This window comes from Thalassophryne amazonica, chromosome 21, assembly GCF_902500255.1.
Source record: "Thalassophryne amazonica chromosome 21, fThaAma1.1, whole genome shotgun sequence".
In the NCBI taxonomy this organism is placed as follows: domain Eukaryota; kingdom Metazoa; phylum Chordata; class Actinopteri; order Batrachoidiformes; family Batrachoididae; genus Thalassophryne; species Thalassophryne amazonica.
The window spans coordinates 30,623,179-30,643,203 of NC_047123.1; the positions used below are offsets into that span (position 1 = coordinate 30,623,179).

At 40.3% G+C, this 20,025-nt stretch overlaps 1 protein-coding gene across 3 annotated transcripts in view; it reads right to left on the bottom strand.

The window, feature by feature from the left end:
- Positions 1-20,025, bottom strand: part of LOC117503614 (1-phosphatidylinositol 4,5-bisphosphate phosphodiesterase beta-1-like) — a 182,571-nt gene that overhangs the window by 9,374 nt on the left and 153,172 nt on the right. For 2 of the 3 annotated variants that reach the window (XM_034162872.1, XM_034162873.1), the window contains 6 exons: positions 19,674-19,893; positions 19,242-19,410; positions 18,073-18,149; positions 17,897-17,986; positions 17,725-17,782; positions 17,539-17,625 (listed from right to left, as the gene is read on the bottom strand). In XM_034162872.1, coding sequence (XP_034018763.1) covers positions 17,539-17,625; positions 17,725-17,782; positions 17,897-17,986; positions 18,073-18,149; positions 19,242-19,410; positions 19,674-19,893 — 701 coding nt within the window. The remainder of the gene's footprint in view (positions 1-17,538; positions 17,626-17,724; positions 17,783-17,896; positions 17,987-18,072; positions 18,150-19,241; positions 19,411-19,673; positions 19,894-20,025) is intronic. The other variant, XR_004558591.1, reaches the window with a different exon arrangement.

Consider the following 20,025-nt stretch of genomic DNA (forward strand, 5'->3'; position numbering starts at 1 on the left):
TTGTGCCGTGTGGAAAGCAATCGCACTCTTAAACAGGCGGATTTTTAAAATTTTAACAGCGCTTCCACCTTCAAACATGCAAATGAGCAGCTAAATTTATGAGCTTTTAAAATTCAAGGTTTTGGAGAAATCCACACGCCCCTTTTTAGTCAAAGACTGTCCAAAGTATCACTGAATAACACATGAAATTGGACGTGCACAGTTTCTGTCAGACTAGATCCTGTAATTAGAATTGAGCAACATCTGCAGTCAGTGCACACATTCATGTGTGAAAACGCCAAACCAGAGTGTGATGCTGCTTTGACGTTGCATCCAGACTTTCCAAGGTTACCTTGTCGACCACACGTCCTTCTCCCTCTGCATCTCGCGGCACATCAAAGCCACAAGATGCATCGCAGCCTTCCCCTCCTCCTCGCCTGCACCACGTATGACCTACTTAAGGGCGGGACAGTCTGCGTACACCGTGTGTGTGTTTGTACATGTGCCGTGGCTCTGCTCGCTGAAGCACAAACAGGATCTGATTAAAACTGCCGTCTTTCTCCCATCTGACGACACCCTCACACGTGTGAAGGAGGTGGGAGCAGGGGCCAGGAGACTATGAGAAGGAGCAGGTGGAAGCAAGCTCAATGTGTGCATGAAATTAGCAGGGCAGAAACCAACAGAGGCAACCATCTGTTAGAGACTGAGGGCAGGCTGAACACTTTTACTGAGGAATTAAAAATCAAAAAATGATCAAGAAATCAAAGAAGGATGGATGGAAGAGACGGATGGATAACCAGCATTTTAAAGCTATTTCATGATCTGACGTCATGCAAAATACACGTGCCGTTGCCTCTACTGAGGTTATGTCCTCAAGAGTCAGTTTAACCACTCAACAAACCCCGTTTTGATTTTCATGAAACAGTTTCATGGAACGTATTGCAAAGTTACAAGATCCACAAATCTGGAGCCACGATGAAACTAATAATGCATCTGTAGTGACGGGACATAAGGTGCAGTCCAAGGACCATGCAGGTTTTCAGTACCACTTATCTCGCCTTAATATACCATGTTGTACACAAAAATGTATGGTAGCCATCCCAAAGTGCCAGCTAAAGCCAGGTAGGGGCAATGAAGGATTACACAGGGGTCAAATTTGGGAAAAAACTCCAATCATATTGAGAAGTATGCTGCATTATTAGTCTGATCATGGGATTCCAAAAAGCTATAGTTTGGACTATCTATAACTGAATGTTATGGAGTTATGGGGTGAAAACAAAGGTTGATTTCTGTTTATACAGGCGTCAAACGTTAAAGTTAATCCAGTTTTGGTAAAAAAAAAAGTGATGCAAATTATTGATTGAGCTAATATGATTAATAAACGGAACAGTTCTGACTGAGACTGCTCAACTGCAACTGACTGAGATTGCACCAGAAAAACTACTGGTTGAAGAGAGATTACATGGGATCCACAGAGACTCATGCATAGGGACTTTCTGCAACTCCAAAGGCTTACAAAGACAATCAAATATTTTCCAGCTCTGGCAGGGGAAATCAGCCGCAGTGGGTAGGTACCGTCTGTGAGACAGATTGATTTACAATAAGGCTGCAACAGAGCCTTTTGTTTCTACTTTAAGCTGCTACTTGGTTATACTAAAGTGCTGGGACACCATACCAATGCAAAGTCCCAATACCATGATATAATATCAGCAAAATGTATAATTTGGGTCTGTGGGCATTCTGAAGTAGAATATTATATGGTTTTTAAGTTTTAGTTCACCGAAGAACATTCATGATTAACTCACAGAACTGAATTCTGTCTTTGAGTTCAAAAGTCAACTTTAACAAGGCTAAAAATTCCGACAAGGCAGGATATTAATATTTGTGCCAACATAAATGTGTAAATTTATTCCTAGGCTTTGGAAAAACAAACCCCATATGTCTGACATTTGCTGGATGCTGGATTGATGATGGATTAGGAGCAAGTGTGGCTGTCAACGAGAGACACAGATAAACTGTTTGTGCACAGAAATGTAGTAAATCAGAGAAGTAAACAGTTTCTAATTATTTTGTAATAGTTATGATCCAAACCTCAAATCACAGCCATACCTCAACAAAACCTTGCAGAAAGGATGTTGTATGAAGTTTGCTAGCTGAAAATGAAAAAGAGAGCGAGGGAGATGATATGCAGAGACTGAGGTTCGTGAGCGAGAGAGCGTTTCTGCACAGAAATGGATTAAGTCACAAAAATAAAACGGTTATTTTTTTTCAGATTGTTTCACAGTGCTTCGAAAACACAGTTATAAATTCATATAGCTGTACGGAAAAGATTCTATTTTAGTGTAGCTGAAGCAGACACTTCTTCCTTCTCTCTCTGTAGCTTTTAACATGTATGTTTTTAAGTTATACAACCCCTGGCAAAAATTATGGAATCACCGGCCTCAGAGGATGTTCATTCAGTTGTTTAATTTTGTAGAAAAAAAGCAGATCACAGACATGACACAAAACTAAAGTCATTTCAAATGGCAACTTTCTGGCTTTAAGAAACACTATAAGCAATCAAGAAAAAAAGATTGTGGTAGTCAGTAACGGTTACTTTTTTAGACCAAGCAGAGGAAAAAAAATATGGAATCACTCAATTCTGAGGAAAAAATTATGGAATCACCCTGTAAATTTTCATCCCCCAAATTAACACCTGCATCAAATCAGATCTGCTCATTGACATTGACCCTATGCCATGACATTGACCCTATGTGTCTTTTTGCAAGGAATGTTTTTGCAGTTTTTGCTCTATGGCAAGATGCATTGTCATCTTGAAAAATGATTTAATCATCCCCAAACATCCTTTCAATTGTCCAAAATATCAACATAAACTTGTGCATTTATTGATGATGTAATGACAACCATCTCCCCAGTGCCTTTACCTGACATGCAGCCCCATATCATCAATGACTGTGGAAATTTACATGTTCTCTTCAGGCAGTCATCTTTATAAATCTCATTGGAAAGGCACCAAACAAAAGTTCCAGCATCATCACCTTGCCCAATGCAGATTCGAGATTCATCACTGAATATGACTTTCATCCAGTCATCCCCAGTCCACAATTGCTTTTCCTTAGCCCATTGTAACCTTGTTTTTTTTCTGTTTAGGTGTTAATGATGCCTTTCGTTTAGCTTTTCTGTATGTAAATCCCATTTCCTTTAGGCGGTTTCTTACAGTTCGGTCACAGACGTTGACTCCAGTTTCCTCCCATTCGTTCCTCATTTGTTTTGTTGTACATTTTTTGATTTTTGAGACATATTGATTTAAGTTTTCTGTCTTGACGCTTTGATGTCTTCCTTGGTCTACCAGTATGTTTGCCTTTAACAACCTTCCCATGTTGTTTGTATTTGGTCCAGAGTTTAGACACAGCTGACTGTGAACAACCAACATCTTTTGCAACATTGCGTGATGATTTACTCTCTTTTAAGAGTTTGATAATCCTCTCCTTTGTTTCAATTGACATCTCTCGTGATTCATGTCAGTCCACTTGGTGCAACAGCTCTCCAAGGTGTGTTCACTCCTTTTTAGATGCAGACTAATGAGCAGATCTGATATGATGCAGGTGTTAGTTTTGTGGATGAAAATTTACAGGGTGATTCCATAATTTTTTCCTCAGAATTGAGTGATTCCATATTTTTTTCCTCTGCTTGGTCTAAAAAAGTAACCGTTACTGACTGCCACAATCTTTTTTTCTTGATTTCTTATAGTGTTTCTTAAAGCCAGAAAGTTGCCATTTGAAATGACTTTAGTTTTGTGTCATGTCTGTGATCTGCTTTTTTTCTACAAAATTAAACAACTGAATGAACATCCTCCGAGGCCGGTGATTCCATAATTTTTGCCAGGGGTTGTATGTAGCTTGAAATGAGCTTGATTGTCTGTTCCTGCCTTCATTTCTGATTTCAACTGCCTAGGTCTGATGGCTTTGAGGCCATCACAGCCTGTGTGTGTACGTGTGTGTGTACATGATCCAGTTTTGACACCAAGCAGCAGCACCAACATCTCTGAAGACCCTGTGAATCTGTCAACAAACCGTATATGGGATATTTCTACCCTTCTTAAAATACAGCACTCGCTGACCTTCATCACCAGCTGTCCTCATTTTCAGACAATATCGAGGGAAGCAGATAAGGCCTCAGAAGAGCCAAATGAGTACATGGTTTGGAGTCACGACATAGCGCCTCGAAAAACCCTCCAGCTGGTCGCTCTGGCACTTGCATATCGCTCATTTTGAAAACCAGCAAAGCAGAACCGAGACTGTTTGATTTGTACAGATGTCGTGACACGGAGAGATGCTGAATCATCAAACAAAGCCCAATTAGGAGGCTAAAACCCAAGATCTCATATGCAAGGACCAAGACATGCTCATGATTCTGTCAGGATTTAGATCCACTGTACGGTGTGAGAGAAGTTTCATTTAAATTCTTTCTACTGTATCTATCTCCACTGTGAAAATGAATGGCAGTGGGCCATTGCAAAAGAAAATATAAAAAGAGAGAGACAGGAGCAGCTGTTGCTCAGAATGGAAACACTGCATGCAGCGATCCTTCTATGTTTCTGTGTTTCCCGAAGATTATTCATCGGCTGTCTTACATCACGTTTCCTTCAATTCCATGCGGCATATCTCGATCGCTGACATAATTGTTTCCCCTAAATGGATGGGTTCAAACTAGAAGGTTAAGTGTGAAACAGGCCTGGTGTTATCTTGATATTGTGTTTGTTTATTTTAATTAAGATGCTTAACATTATAAAATGGTGACATCAACAGTTTCAACTTCATTAACAAAGTGTGTATTTTTGGACTTTTCTGTGACATAATGCAAGTGCAGTATGACCACATAATATGGTTAAACAATCTGTTGTGCCTTAACAGAGACTCGGATGAGAACCACTTGCATTGTCAGGGAACATCAGCTATGACGTTTTTGGCCACGTGAGGCATTTCTTTGGGTATGATCCAGTATGTAGGTGCCTCAGCAACTGCAGAAGGCCAAGTGGGTGCCCACATTCCACCAGGTTGCAGCAGAGGTAGTCCATTGGCCAAACGGGTTTTTTTGGTACTACGTAACGGCACTAAACCACATTGGGTGGCAGTTGTAGGCAGGTAGGTACAATGTACATTTTGCAGAGTAAAATTTACTCTGCCTGAACTACATTTGGTCCCACTCTAAATATAGTTATATGAATGGTATGACAGAGTGAAATCAACTCTATCATAGTAGAAATGACTTATTAGTGTTGAAGAACTTAATTTAGTTCTATGACAGAGATGATTTCATTCTGTCATAGAGTATACTGCAGTTGGACCCAATGTTGTCCCGGTAGAGTAAATTTTACTCTGCAAAATTTCTTGCGTAGGCGTCAATGAAGGGGGTCAAACGTTCAAAATTCTTCAATCATATTGAGAAGTACAGCACATTACTTGTCTGATCCAAAAATAAAGATTCCAAAAAGGTATAGTTTGGACTATTTATGACTGAATGTTATGGAGTTATGCAGCAAAATTGGAAACAAAGGTCAATTTCAGTTTGTACAGGGGCCAAAAGTTAAAGTTGCTCCAATTTTTGTAAAAAGTGATGCAAATGGTTTAGGTAGTAGGATTAATAAATGGAATAGTTTTGACCATGTTGAAAGCTTGCTCTCCAAATAGTCAACCAACATTGACATCCATTGGATTCTCTGTCATATACTTGTATATTACCCCATAACATGACAACTAAGCATTGGTGCACTATTCCTTTTTAAGACTGCATTACCTCAACCAATAATTTGCATCACTTTTTACCAAAATTGGAACAACTTTAACTTTTGACCCATCTACAACCTAAAACTGACCTTTGGGACAATTTTAGCTGTTTCTACCCGACAACATTCATGAAATCAATGTCATAGATAGTCCAAACTATATCTTTTTGGAATCATTGTGTTCAGACAAATAATGCGTTATACTTTTAAATATGATTGGAGGAGTTATCCTTCAATCACGCCAACCTTGTTATAGCTGTCACCCTAGCTTGGCCAACATACATTTTTTGTAGGACATAATATACTGGCTGGATTGTAAGTGCCCTTAAGTGCTACCAATTACGTCAAAATTGGCTTCCAGCTTAAGGACTAAGGTAATGATGGACCGCTTGCCAGTCTGAGTGGTTGCCAAAGACCCATGATGATTCTGTAGTGTAAGCTCCCAGACCTGACCTAACCGTTGCCCCATCAACATTCGTTCATGCCCACATGTATGTCCTTGGTTCTGCTCAAAGCAATGGTTCATCAATCTATCCTCTTGAAGATGGTGCTGTATCTACAAAAACCCTTTCAATGCACATCCATTAACATTCTCCCGAGTGCCCTCTGGTTATTGTGTGTTCCCCTCTCAGGCTTCTCATTTGAACTTTGCTTTCTCCTGGGATGCAGACAGAAATCCAAAGAGTAATTCAGAGGGCCGTTTCAGTCAGAGTTAAAGAGCAAATGTTCCTCAGACAGTGAATAATATTGCAGAGTTTCATTAGCATCACCTCATGTTGCAGCAGGATAATGCACGGCCCCATGTTGCAAGGATCTGTACACAATTCTTGGAAGCTGAAAATGTCCCAGTTCTTGCATGGCCGGCATACTCACCGGACATGTCACCCATTGAGCATGTTTGGGATGCTCTGGACCGGCGTATACAACAGCGTGTACCAGTTCCTGCCAATATCCAGCAACTTCACACAGCCATTGAAGAGGAGTGGACCAACATTCCACAGGCCACAATTGACAACCTGATCAACTCTATGCGAAGGAGATGTGTTGCACTGCATGAGGCAAATGGTGGTCACACCAGATCCTGACTGGTATCCCCCCCAATAAAACAAAACTGCACCTTTCAGAGTGGCCTTTTATTGTGGACAGTCTAAGGCACACCTGTGCACTAATCATGGTGTCTAATCAGCATCTTGATATGGCACACCTGTGAGGTGGGATGGATTATCTCAGCAAAGGAGAAGTGCTCACTATCACAGATTTAGACTGGTTTGTGAACAATATTTGAGGGAAATTGTGATATTGTGTATGTGGAAAACGTTTTAGATCTTTGAGTTCATCTCATACAAAATGGGAGCAAAACCAAAAGTGTTGCATTTATATTTTTGTTGAGTGTAAAATAGCAGCTAGTGCAACAGAACAGAAGAGCACCCGAGCGTGCTGCACCTGCACGCATGCACATGCACGCACAATGGAATCAACTTCGCTGCCTCTGGTTTCCACTCACAGTGTTCCCCATAGGCGCCGTGTGCACGCGTGCACACATGCACGCACGCAAGTGCGTTACTGATGCCACCCTACTGGGCAGAGACGGCGCTGATCAAAGAGTGTGACGAGGAAAAATAACGTTCACACTACATCACCGGTCTCTCACACACACACTACTTCCTCCCTTGTTCTTCTGCAGGTCTCCAACCTGTTTGCTCCGCCCCCACCCCATCATCCTCCCTCCTCCCTCTACCTTCCACCTCCAGTAACCATCACTGAGACTGCATCACACAGACTTGGTTCCAAATTAACAGATTGCAGAGAGTCATGAAGGACAGCAGACGATATACGGAGGAGGAGAAAGGGGACCTGTGTTTCCATGACAACTGCACAGGACTCCCGTGAGTGTGAGGTTCTGTGTGTGTGGGGCCTCAATGGGTTTTGCCGTGGAATAAGGGAGAATCTGCACGTCTGTTACTTATTAACTGACAGTTCACAGCTCACACACACACACACACACACACACACACACACACACACACACACACACACACACACACACACACACACACACACACACATATCTTTGTGAGACATATTGCCTCATCACTATGTTATGACCACTTCACAGCTATAAAAGGTGGGCAGAGGATGACGAATACACACAAACCGGCTTTCCATCCTTACTGGAGTCTCACATCTACTGTACTGGGTCATAGTACCCATGAAGAACATGAAGACAGCAAGAGTACAGCAATTTGACATTTACATCCAATGTTCTTGACCTTCTCCCAAATGATTGACCTCTGGCTGATCTTGCCAGGACACGTCTGGAGTCAACCGAACTATGTGCTACATTTTATCCAAATTGGGTTGAAAATCAAATTCTTTGATCTTGACCTTTGCACAAAATGAATTCTGGGTCAACCATAACTGACATACTAGGTTTGGTAGAAATAAAGAAAAGGACCTCAGGGCCCCAATGATTGGCCGTTTGGTAAATTTCACCTGGCTGGGCTATTTTAGAAATGACCTCCATATGTGTGCCAAATTTGGTGCAAGTCAGAGTAAAAAAGTTACTTTTTGACCTTTGATCCCAATAACCTTAACCCCCTGACTGGCATAGGACAGGTTAGGATAGACAGAGTGGGGAAAAAAATCAATAGTTTGAGCTTTGACCCCAAAGACCTTGACCATTGCCAAGACTAACCCTAAAAACTGGTGGGGAGTTGGGAAACCAACAGACAGATAGGCATTGCCCAAATTATAGTATGATGAATAGCAGAAATCCATTAGACATGCCTGCTACAATCAGTGAGATTTCAAGACACTCTGGTGGCCCCAGACAAAAAAGATCTGGGAGGCACTACATACCCCCCACCGCTCCCCACCCCCCATCACAGAATTTAAGGGGGTTTTCATAAAAGTGTTAGTGGATTATGTAATTGTAGAGCTATTGTACCTGCATTAATGGTAATCATCCACCAGATGGAGATATTGCTCCATTTTGAGAACCTTAAGTACAGGCTGCTGTGGGACACAACAACAAATCAAGCATTCTTCGGAGCCCCCTTCCAGCACTGGGGCTCAAGGTAGTTGCCTAGTTTGCCTACACTGTTGCAATGCCCCTGTGTTTGACTGCCATCCTTTGAGTACAAATGTGTTACTGTAAAGCAGGAAATCCTGGTGCTAACAGTGGATTAGTCGTGACATCTGGCCATTTTGAACTTTAAATTTGGAGTGGGCATGGTCTGCTTTTAATTTGTCCCAGAGACTCAAAGCTTCCATTGAATTGGGTCTAAATATTCCTGTTAGCATTGCTATGAGTCTCGTTTGACTCCTGAGCCTCGGGTGGGGTACACTCTGTGAGTGTAAATTGTTGGTAGCACAGCAACCAGAGAGAAACAGGAATATGCTATGAATGTCAGTTGTTACGACAACAAACCACTTATGCGATACATCTTTATTTCCTTGTTTGTTTCAACCTCCGTGAAGGAGGATTTTATTTGAACTTCACAGGCTGTCTGTTTGCGGAGTTGACAGATTTGCTGTGTTATCTCCTTCTCACAAATGCCATGTCATGTTTGCCAGTATGAAAGCTTCATATTGCAAAAATCTATTGTTTTAACATCCTCACACTCTCACAGTTGTGTGTGTGGCTATGACTGGAGGAACTCTTCTGCTATAATCAAGGAAAAGCAATGTTTGGCCTGAAACATCTCCTTTTAGGGTTTTGAAATTATAATTGCGCTTGATCACAGAGAACATGCAGGAAATTGCCATATTTGAAATGGTGGTGCTATTTAAGGAGGGGTTGGACTCATTTATCTATCTATTCATGCAATGCATTTTACAGGGTATCTGCATAGGCTTTTGCTAAACAGTTGTGGTTTGCAACTTTCAATGGGTGGTAGATGACAACAGATTTGAGTCATGTGTTCATCCTCTGGCCCATTGGTTCTGGTGCTTATCCCCAGATTCTGTAAAGTGAAGCGGGTGAGGACGAGACACCAGCCCATCCCAGGCTACTTCCCAATTACATCTGGGTCGACTGAGATAATGCAAAACTGTCTTATTCAAGGACACCAATGGGTATACATGCCGAACTAGCTTCAGATGAATGGAAGCAGGGGAAGGGGGTTGGGTTTCAGGGCACTCCCTCCTGTATTATAATGCCTTGTGTCCATAAAGCAGTTAATTTTATGTATTTTTCTGGTGGAAAAACATTGAGACAGCACCCACAAATGTTTCACCCCAGTGGTTTCAGCATTTTCTCTGTGTGGGGGGGAGGGGGGCATTGCAGGGGCATGCTTCTCATGGGATTTGTTTCTATGACAATAAAAACAGCTATTGGCTAACTTATAATGTAAGGTGATAAAAAGTACTCACCCACAGCAAGAACCAAGCATCTGTCCAGTGTGCTATTAGAGATGAGGTTTGCTTTTGTTTAATTTTTTTGTTCTCGATTGTGATCGACTTTGCGTTACATATCAGCAAAAGAAATCTTTTCCTCCTGTTTGCCTGAAAAGGTGCTGTAGTGATGTCACAGTGTCTTTCTGAAAAGTTCAGGGATTTTCAAGTTAAAAGTGCTCATAAAAAAGAAATCCGCTGTGAAAAAAGAAGGTTGGGTGCTGCATTTTTTCAGGATCCATGCGGGTGCATATGCTCTGTTCTTATTTCGAGCAAGTGAAAGCAGAGGGTGGCGCCAAGGAAGAAAAAAAGACGCTATATGGACACAGGCTCGAAGGCAATCTGGGGAGCTAAATATGGACTCTCTTGCCATCATTAAAACACAATCTTCCCTTTAAACACTGTAAATCTCATTCTGAATGCAGCAGTGTTCATAAAGCAACATTTTTTTATGACCTTACGCATATCCCCCCACCTCACCCCCCCCAGATCCGTCACTAAGGTAGCGTGACCAGGAATCGAACCGAGGTCTACATACTGGTGTTCCACTGAGATAGCCGCTGTGAAACTGATGTTGGTTGCTCTACTGCACATATGAATAAAGAAAAAAAAAAAGAAAAGAAAAAGCTCTCACTGTCTCTTGGAACCAACCCTGGCGAGTTTCCCACCTCACAGCGCGCCCACCAGACAGACTTACAGTCATCAACTTGCAACTTACTCGAAGCTCAGACGAGGAACTGGGTCAGACATACTTCACAGAGAAATATGTTGCATGTCTGACTCATAAAGAATAACATTTTTATATTAGCCTGACCCTCATTGGCACTGTCTGTCTCCTGACATTATTTTACACATCTCTTCTACACATTTACAGCTGCTGTTCTCATTCATCTGCAGGTCTTTCTGCAGAGCTTTTCTTTAGTTGTAATATTGTTTGAAGATAGCTATGAAGCATTAATGATGTCACACTTCTTCTCCCTCATCTGGGTCTGAATTCACTGAGTGTGTCTCGCAACGCCATACATATGTATATGAGCTGTGCAATGTGTTTGCTAATCTGCATAAATCATTAATGCTTTCAACTTCATGGAATACGTGACAATGACGTACTTTCAGTTTGCAAGGACACCCAACAGCAAAACTGATGTCTATTTTTTTATTATTATTATTATTTTTAGATGTGCATATATTTATAGATGTGGATTTTTTTGTGGAAAACCTTTCTAGATCCACTTATAGCAACATTATTATGAAGTATTACATTTTTACACCTGTAAAAATGGACCAAACATGGTGGAATGATTAAGGACCAGCCCAGGACAAATGGATTTATTTTTAAGAAAAATTGGTTAAAAGTCAAGGTCACCAGCCAAGGTCAACATTTGGGCCCAAAACTTCTATATAGGAGATATTTAGAAATACTCTTCTGAGAAATTGGATAAACATACACCCATGGTTACTATTAACAATAATATGAATTCCTAGCTCACCTTTTTATGGGACTCATGATCTTTGGCATTGGGTGACCTTCGGAGTCTAACAGTTTAGAGCCTATTTGGATTAAACGTGATGGAACAGTTGTGTATTAGAAAGGATTAAAGTCATGCAATTTTAGATAGAGTAAATCAAATGAATCTATGTGTAACTTATATCGAACTTATCTCCAATGCATATTGACGTACGTAGACATATTTGACATGTTACGGACGACCACAGAAAGTACTGAACATGTCAGCTGCCGTATAATGACGCATTGGCAGCATTTTTGATGCGTCTGCATACGCTGGCTAAATCATCATAGTGTGACAGCTGCATAACGTATTCAACGTAGCCAGTGTATTCAACAAATTTTTCATAAGTCGACATACGCTGACTTATGTCGAGGTGTGACAGGCCCATTAGCTCGCTATCTTAGATAACAGGAGTAATAACAACCCCAAGCTGCATTTTTGATCCCAACCACAAATTTGGGCAAGGTCTTAGTCATGTATAATTTACAGCTGCTTGTTTCATCATGATCCGTGAAATCTTTGTGATGCTATTGCGTACATTAGGTTTGAGAAACTTGCGCCAATGATTGCCACAATTACAACAGAATCACCCCCAAGTAAAAATTTTTTGAGATCTTCAAATCATGTCCCAATTTTCCCTTTGATACATGAAGTCTTTGTTGAGATATTGCGTAGCCGTCAACCACACGGACACACCAACAGATGTGTATTCACAGGGTCAACCAGTTGTTAGATCTGCTCTGTCTTCGGCAATGTGGGTAAAAATAGTCACTGTTGACACAGTTGTGTTTATCCAACATATTTAGTATGTTGCTACTCAAATATTGTCATAGTAATAATCATATGATACAAAGAGAGACTTGAACAAGAACAGCTGATCCCACAAAGTCTATCAGTCACTCTGACGGGGTGCTGCTATTTGAGTCTCTTTGGGCAGACCTAAATTCAACAAATAGCCACTTCCACGACCGGAACCTCACACACACACACTACAAGGGTGAAAAACTGGGTGAAACATTAAAGTAGGGCAGCCAAAAGCTGCTACACACAATCTTCAGTGCACAGTTAGGAAACGTGAGGTACTTCAACAGTCAACAATCCCATCATTCACCAGGGTTTTCGTCACACTGGTGCACTGTGGACTGGAACCGATTATATGTGATGTTCTTGGGTAGAATTTAAAAGCACAATATCTTCATTTAAAAAAAAAAGCTTTGTGGTCTATATACAAAGGAATGATGATAAGGAAAGCTTGTTTTACGGCTGTGTCACTGAGGTCTACATAGAGCATGTGCGTCTTTATTCCATATTCACAAAATGCTATACATTACTAATTCTTTCTCCTTTGATTTAAAGACTATTAACTAATAAAGTACCAGTAAAGGCAGAGAAAACTCACTGATAAAATACAGCTGGGAAGATAGACTGTGCTATAAACTAACAATCAATGTGTATCAATGAAAATAAGGAGCTCTTACAACTGAAATATCTGCCTCCGAAAGTCAGCATTTAAGCAGAATTCGGCGATTTCATAAATGCCGCCATTGACACAATGTTAACCAATCAGAAAATATCCCTCACGGAAGTGCTGTGACGTAGCACGAGCACAGAAAGCTACACGTGGCAAACACGCACTGATGTAAATGCCGCAATTACCGGACTATAAGCCGCTACCTTTTTCACACGTTTTGAACACTGCGGCTTAAACGATGCGGCTAATTTATGGATTTTTACAGGGTTTCTCATAAGTGGAAATATGTCAGTTGATGCTGTCCATTAACTGGCTGAAAGCTGCAGCCCTCATGCGGCGTAAATTCACACACACAATAAATATCAAGTCTTACCTGTTAGTTTTAGTGGATTCATCAACACGTCTTGCAGAAAACAACGTCTTTTTATAGTCATTACAGTTGTGGGTGTTTCTGAAGGTGTCTAACAGAGTGCCTCTGATTAGGATCTTATTTGGGCTACTTCTTTATGCTGTTAAACGTTTATGATTCTACAAGTAGAGACATTTATAAAAAACATGCAGCTTCATCACGATGTTGAACATTAAGTCAAGTGGCATTGACACCTAATTAAATATGCCCAAAATTTAAATCATTTAATTCGTGATGAACACCATGTTTAATCCATATTGGCTGCAAACTGTTTGAATTCAACAGTTATGACCTCTAGTTTGATCTTTTCAGGTCACAAAAAGGTTAAAAATCATGTATCCAATGGAAAATGACATATAACTTCTTATTAGTGATTAATATAAACCACAGGTGCATTTTTAACCAGTTCCTTGGAATAGCCTTTCTAAATATACCCTATACATAAGTAATGGTCCAAAATCTTGACCTTAGCCTCTCACTTTGAATTTTAACTGATTGTTTCCCCAAAATCAAACCAGTCTATCCTTAGCTGGTCCTCAATCATTCCACCAAGTTTGGTCCAAAGTAGATCAGAACTGTTAACAGTGAAATCACCTGCCCAGGTGATCTGTTGTAATGACAACCTGCAGAATGTCTGTCCAAAGGTCAGCGCACAGTTGCCTGTCCCTTAAGAGCACACTACGACAAAAGGCACACACCACTGTGGAATTTATAAGTATGGTGGTGTAATCTGATCCCAAAATAAATACAATAAAAAAAGCACACAACTAGTTTTTCAAAGGTCACAAGCATGTCCATGATGACAGTTCCTTATACATGTTTCAATGTCTGGTGAATTCCCCAGTCCTGCTCTATATGTTAGCTCAGTCACCCTCTAGTGGGTAAAATGAAGCACTGCATGCACCTGCTTGCAATATTCATTTGTGACCAGCAAAATGATGATCTGGAGAAGTTGGATTTGATCCTATTTTCTTTATTGTGGTACTAATCCGAGCACACTGTGGAAAGTGTAGGGTTCGCTCTTGGCAGGTTGCCGGTCTGTGTATGCATAATCAACCATATCATACTTGCAATCATCAATTACACTAACCTGCATTGGCAACCACTAGCGAAGAAAGCTGGTGTATCTGACCCAACTATGGGTCAGGTTGGAACCCAAGAGGCAGTAATGCCAACTAGGGGTGCACAATACTAGAATATTAAACTTGATAACAATACTAAGGAAAATACTTAATACCATTTTCAATAACACAGGGGAAAATTACACAAAATTTAGGCATTATATATATATATATATATATATATATATATATATATATATATATATATAAGTTAGAACAATATAAACAATAATGCCATTGACAACACTATTTTTAAGTGGTCTAACGTAGTTGTTCCTGGGTACTTGGGGTTGTCATGCCACGTTGAGTACAGGTGTACATTGGTATTTGGCAAATTTCACTCAGGATGTCCTTTCGGATGCAACTCCAGTTTTACAGGGAGAAACATACACAGCCCCTGGTCTTCCCAAACTGTCTCCTAGCCAAGTACTAATCAGGACCTACCCTGATTCAATCCAGAGATCTGACGGGATCAGGTCTTTACAAAGCATGATGGCTATAAAAGTGGTCTGATGTAATGCAAAACAAAAATACAGTAAAGTAACTGTAAGATGTGTGTGTATGTACACACACACGTGCGAGCGAAATCACCTGCTCAGGTGATAAATTGTAATGACTACCTGCAGAATGTTTGTATGTGTGTATATGTATACACACACATATACAACCCCTGGCAAAAATTATGGAATCAATGGCCTCGGAGGATGTTCATTCAGTTGTTTAATTTTGTAGAAAAAAAGCAGATCACACACATGACACAAAACTAAAGTCATTTCAAATGGCAACTTTCTGGCTTTAAGAAACACTATAAGAAATCAAGAAAAAAAGATTGTGGCAGTCAGTAACGGTTACTTTTTTAGACCAAGCAGAGGAAAAAAATATGGAATCACTCAATTCTGAGGAAAAAATTATGGAATCACCCTGTAAATTTTCATTCCCAAAACTAACACCTGCATCATATCAGATCTGCTCATTAGTCTGCATCTAAAAAGGAGTGATCACACCTTGGAGAGCTGTTGCACCAAGTGGACTGACATGAATCATGGCTCCAACACGAGAGATGTCAGTTGAAACAAAGGAGAGGATTATCAAACTCTTAAAAGAGAGTAAATCATCATGCAATGTTGCAAAAGATGTTGGTTGTTCACAGTCAGCTGTGTCTAAACTCAGGACCAAATACAAAAAACATGGGAAGGTTGTTAAAGGCAAACATACTGGTAGACCAAGGAAGACATCAAAGTGTCAAGACAGAAAACTTAAAGCAATATGTCTCAAAAATCCAAAAATGCACAACAAAACAAATGAGGAACGAATGGGAGGAAACTGGAGTCAACGTCTATGACTGAACTGTAAGAAACCGCCTAAAGGAAATGGGATTTACATACAGAAAAGCTAAACGAAAGCCATCATTAACACCTAAACAGAATAAACAAGGTTACAATGGGCTAAGGAAAAGCAATCGTGGACTGTGGATGACTGGATGAAAGTGATATTCAGTGATGAATCTCAAATCTGCATTGGGCAAGGTGATGATGCTGGAACTTTTGTTTGGTGCCGTTCCAATGAGATTTATAAAGATGATTGCCTGAAGAGAACATCTAAATTTCCACAGTCATTGATGATATGGGGCTGCATGTCAGGTAAAAACACTGGGGAGATGGCTGTCATTACATCATCAATAAATGCACAAGTTTACGTTGATATTTTGGACAATTGAAAGGATGTTTGGGGATGATGAAATCATTTTTCAAGATGATAATGCATCTTGCCATAGAGCAAAAACTGTGAAAACATTCCTTGCAAAAAGACACATAGGATCAATGTCATGGCATAGGGTCAATGTCAATGAGCAGATCTGATTTGATGCAGGTTTTAGTTTGGGGGATGGAAATTTACAGGGTGATTCCATAATTTTTTCCTCAGAATTGAGTGATTCCATATTTTTTTCCTCTGCTTGGTCTAAAAAAGTAACCGTTACTGACTGTCACAATCTTTTTTCTTGATTTCTTATAGTGTTTCTTAAAGCCAGAAAGTTGCCATTTGAAATGACTTTAGTTTTGTGTCATGTCTGTGATCTGCTTTTTTTCCACAAAATTAAACAACTGAATGAACATCCTCCGAGGCCAGTGATTCCATAATTTTTGCCAGGGGTTGTATATATATATATATATATATATATATATATATATATATATATATATATACACACATAAACAAATATTTTGTAGTATATTTTATGTAGGTATTGCAAAAAAGCAACAAAAAAGTATTTTTAGGTTGTTTAAGGTATTGCAAAGAAACAAACAAACAAAAACCATTTAACAACTTATTTATTGAGAGTTTGAATATGTTACTGCAATCATCCATATTGTATTCTGAGTTCATGAGGTGAATGCTGTTTTTGGAAGTTTTCAACATCAGATTTCTGAGTCGTCTTGAAAACAGCATTAGTATGAAGCTGTTAGAGGACCTGGAAGTCACGGCTTAAAGACCAAATGATACTTAAAACACCGGTCTGTGACTTTTTTCTTTGGCCAGCTTTCATTTTTATTCTGAACGGATAATGTTGGGGAACAGCAGACCGTCTCTGATTCTATCTTACCGAGGTGTTGTGAAGCAACTGGTTCTTCATCGGCTTTGAACCAAAAGGAGAGTAATCAGTGTGGGGTATTTTTTTGTGTTTGGAATTTAGATTGTGGGGAGGGACTGTGTGTTTGCCTGTCTGTAGCGGCGCTATGTGAAGTTGTGTGTTCACTTTAGGAGGTGAAAATGGCACTGGTGGTATCAATTCTGTTGCAGAACCAGCAACGATCACTTCGTCATGTTTAAACTGTGATCAAAATGAATGTGGAATCTGAAAGTTTCACCTTTGGCCGTTCGTCTAAGATCTGCTGGCGGATGTTCTTGTGTTTCTCCAGTAGTCTTTCCTGTCTTTTACTCTGTGCGTCTTCCAACTGCACACATGCAAACAAATGATAAGGCCTTTGCACGTCAATAACAATACGAAAGTGTGGAGAGGGGAGGAGTCAGAAGGAAAGAAGACACACTCTTACCCGTTTGATGTACTGAACCACTTCATTGACAAACGATCTGTTGATCTCCAGCTTCTCTCTGTGGGGAAAATTTTAATAACGGTCAAATTGAGCAACCAGTCACAGCTATATTTTCTACTTTGGCGACATCTAGTGGCCATGCAGATACAAGAGCGATGGAGTTTCTCCTTACTCTTCTGTTACATTTTTGTCTTTAGATTTGACTTCATTAATCTTCTCTTGCCGCTTTTTATCCATTTTCTTCTTGAGATCTTTCTTCTCCCTATAGAGGGTTGAATGAAGCAGATGATGTGTAAGTATTAATGTTAAGTGTGCATGTGGCATTCAGCATGTTGAGGGTGGGCTTACTTCTCACAGATGTCTCGGAGTTTCTTCATCTGAATACTCTGGCACTCCTCTGCTATGGAGGTCAGCCTCTCAATCAGCTGGACAGACACACATCAACAACAGATGTACATTCTACTTTATGTGTCAAGTTGATGCCAATTAAATCACAATCAGCGGATGGAACATTGACCTGCAGGCGCTGGAGCAGCACATACTAATTTTTCCAACTGCACAAATGCACAGATGGCAAAATGACGGCTTTAATATCCAACAGTAGCGTCACTCTGAGTTTAGCGTAATTAATGTGTTCATTGGTCTGGTGTGGATTGCATGCGTTAGCCTTTCTGAGAATTAGGACACTGTCAGCAAATTATTAGCTCCATCGCAAGCCAGAACAAGTTCACAAACTGTTTGTTCTTCTGCGTGTGTGCTTGTTTATTCTGCAGCTACATATGCACGTTTAAGAAATGACTATCTGTACCAAATGTGTAGAAATGCAATATCAGGGTTGGAATGAATCAGGGGCACAAAGAAAATTACTGAAAAAAAAATCATATGTTTAATCAACAATAATATCTTACATTATAGCCCAAAATCCATCATACACATTGAGGTGATGCATCCTAAAAAAACATTTTCAGGTCTCTAAGAAACAACCAATTTATGCACCTGTTGCTTTAAATGTAAAGGAGATGCTACTTACTACATCCCCACTCCAAAAGAAGGGGAAGAAAGACCAATATCATGCCTTAACAGAAAATCTCAAACACACATTATGACAGAGCACTTCCAACATGCACAGACACAGAATTGTGGGATTTTGTCATTGTTTAAAGTAAAACCACAAACATGATTAACTGTAAAAGCTAGATATTAAACCAGTTTTTCCATAATATTTCCTTGAATTTCCCTCTGGGATCAATAAAGTATCTATCTATCTATCTATCTATCTAATATGACACCTTTAAACAATCAGCTTTGTGTCTGACTACAAAAACTGAGCCTTGAAAACACTTTGACCTCAAACAAGGTAAGTTAACCACTTACTGAGAAATTACTATGCAAACATTGAGGCACAGTGATAAATGTAGCAGTCATCAAACAACTCTCAAGCAGCCAAGAAATGTGGTGTGACAGACTGTAATGTTAAAAGACGGTGAGCCTAAAAGGACCACTACTCTTGACAGTACCTGCTTGATATGTTCTCGTTTCTGGTACTTCTCACTGTAGTACTGCTCTTGTCTGAGCGTGAGCAGCTGTTGCTGCTGCTGTTCCTTCAGTTCTGACAGTCTCAGGCTGCACTCCTGTTCCAGCTCATTCATATGCTGGTCCAGGGCTGACAGCGAGTGCTCGGACCGACTGGACACAAACAGAAAATGCACCGGTTATGTGATCTGCTTTAATGTGCGAGTGGCCTGTTAATTATACATTAGTGACGTAAATAAATGCCCGTGATAACCACCTTTAAGGTGAAATCAAAAACATCACTTGTTTTACAGCGTTCCACAATTTTTTGGTACCTATGTCTCATCTTGATGATTTCCCTACATTTGGTTAGTTTCCCTGGATGGTCATTTGTGAAGAGTTGAAGCTGCTGCTAAAAGGAGAGGAGGACCACCTACCTTTTCTTACCGTCTCGTTTGTGGCTCTTCTGCACTGAAGAACGTCGCCGCTGATACTGACTCTGTAGCTCAGACACACGGGCTGTCTGCTCCTTGATCAGCTCGCTGGTCTTGCGGTGGTGTTTCCGAACAAGCTCCTTCATCTCCTTGTACTGTTTCCTCTGTTCTCGAACGAAGCCTTTCTGCTGCTTCAGCTCCTCCAGTGTTTGGGCCTCCACTTCTGAAAAGCGGATGGACAAGGTGAAGAAAGTACACAGCAAAATGAGAAGCAGACTGTCAAACACTTGGTAAGGTTTTTTAGTATGGCTCTTGTCTCTCGTCTTTGATCTTGATTACTGGATCAAATACAGAC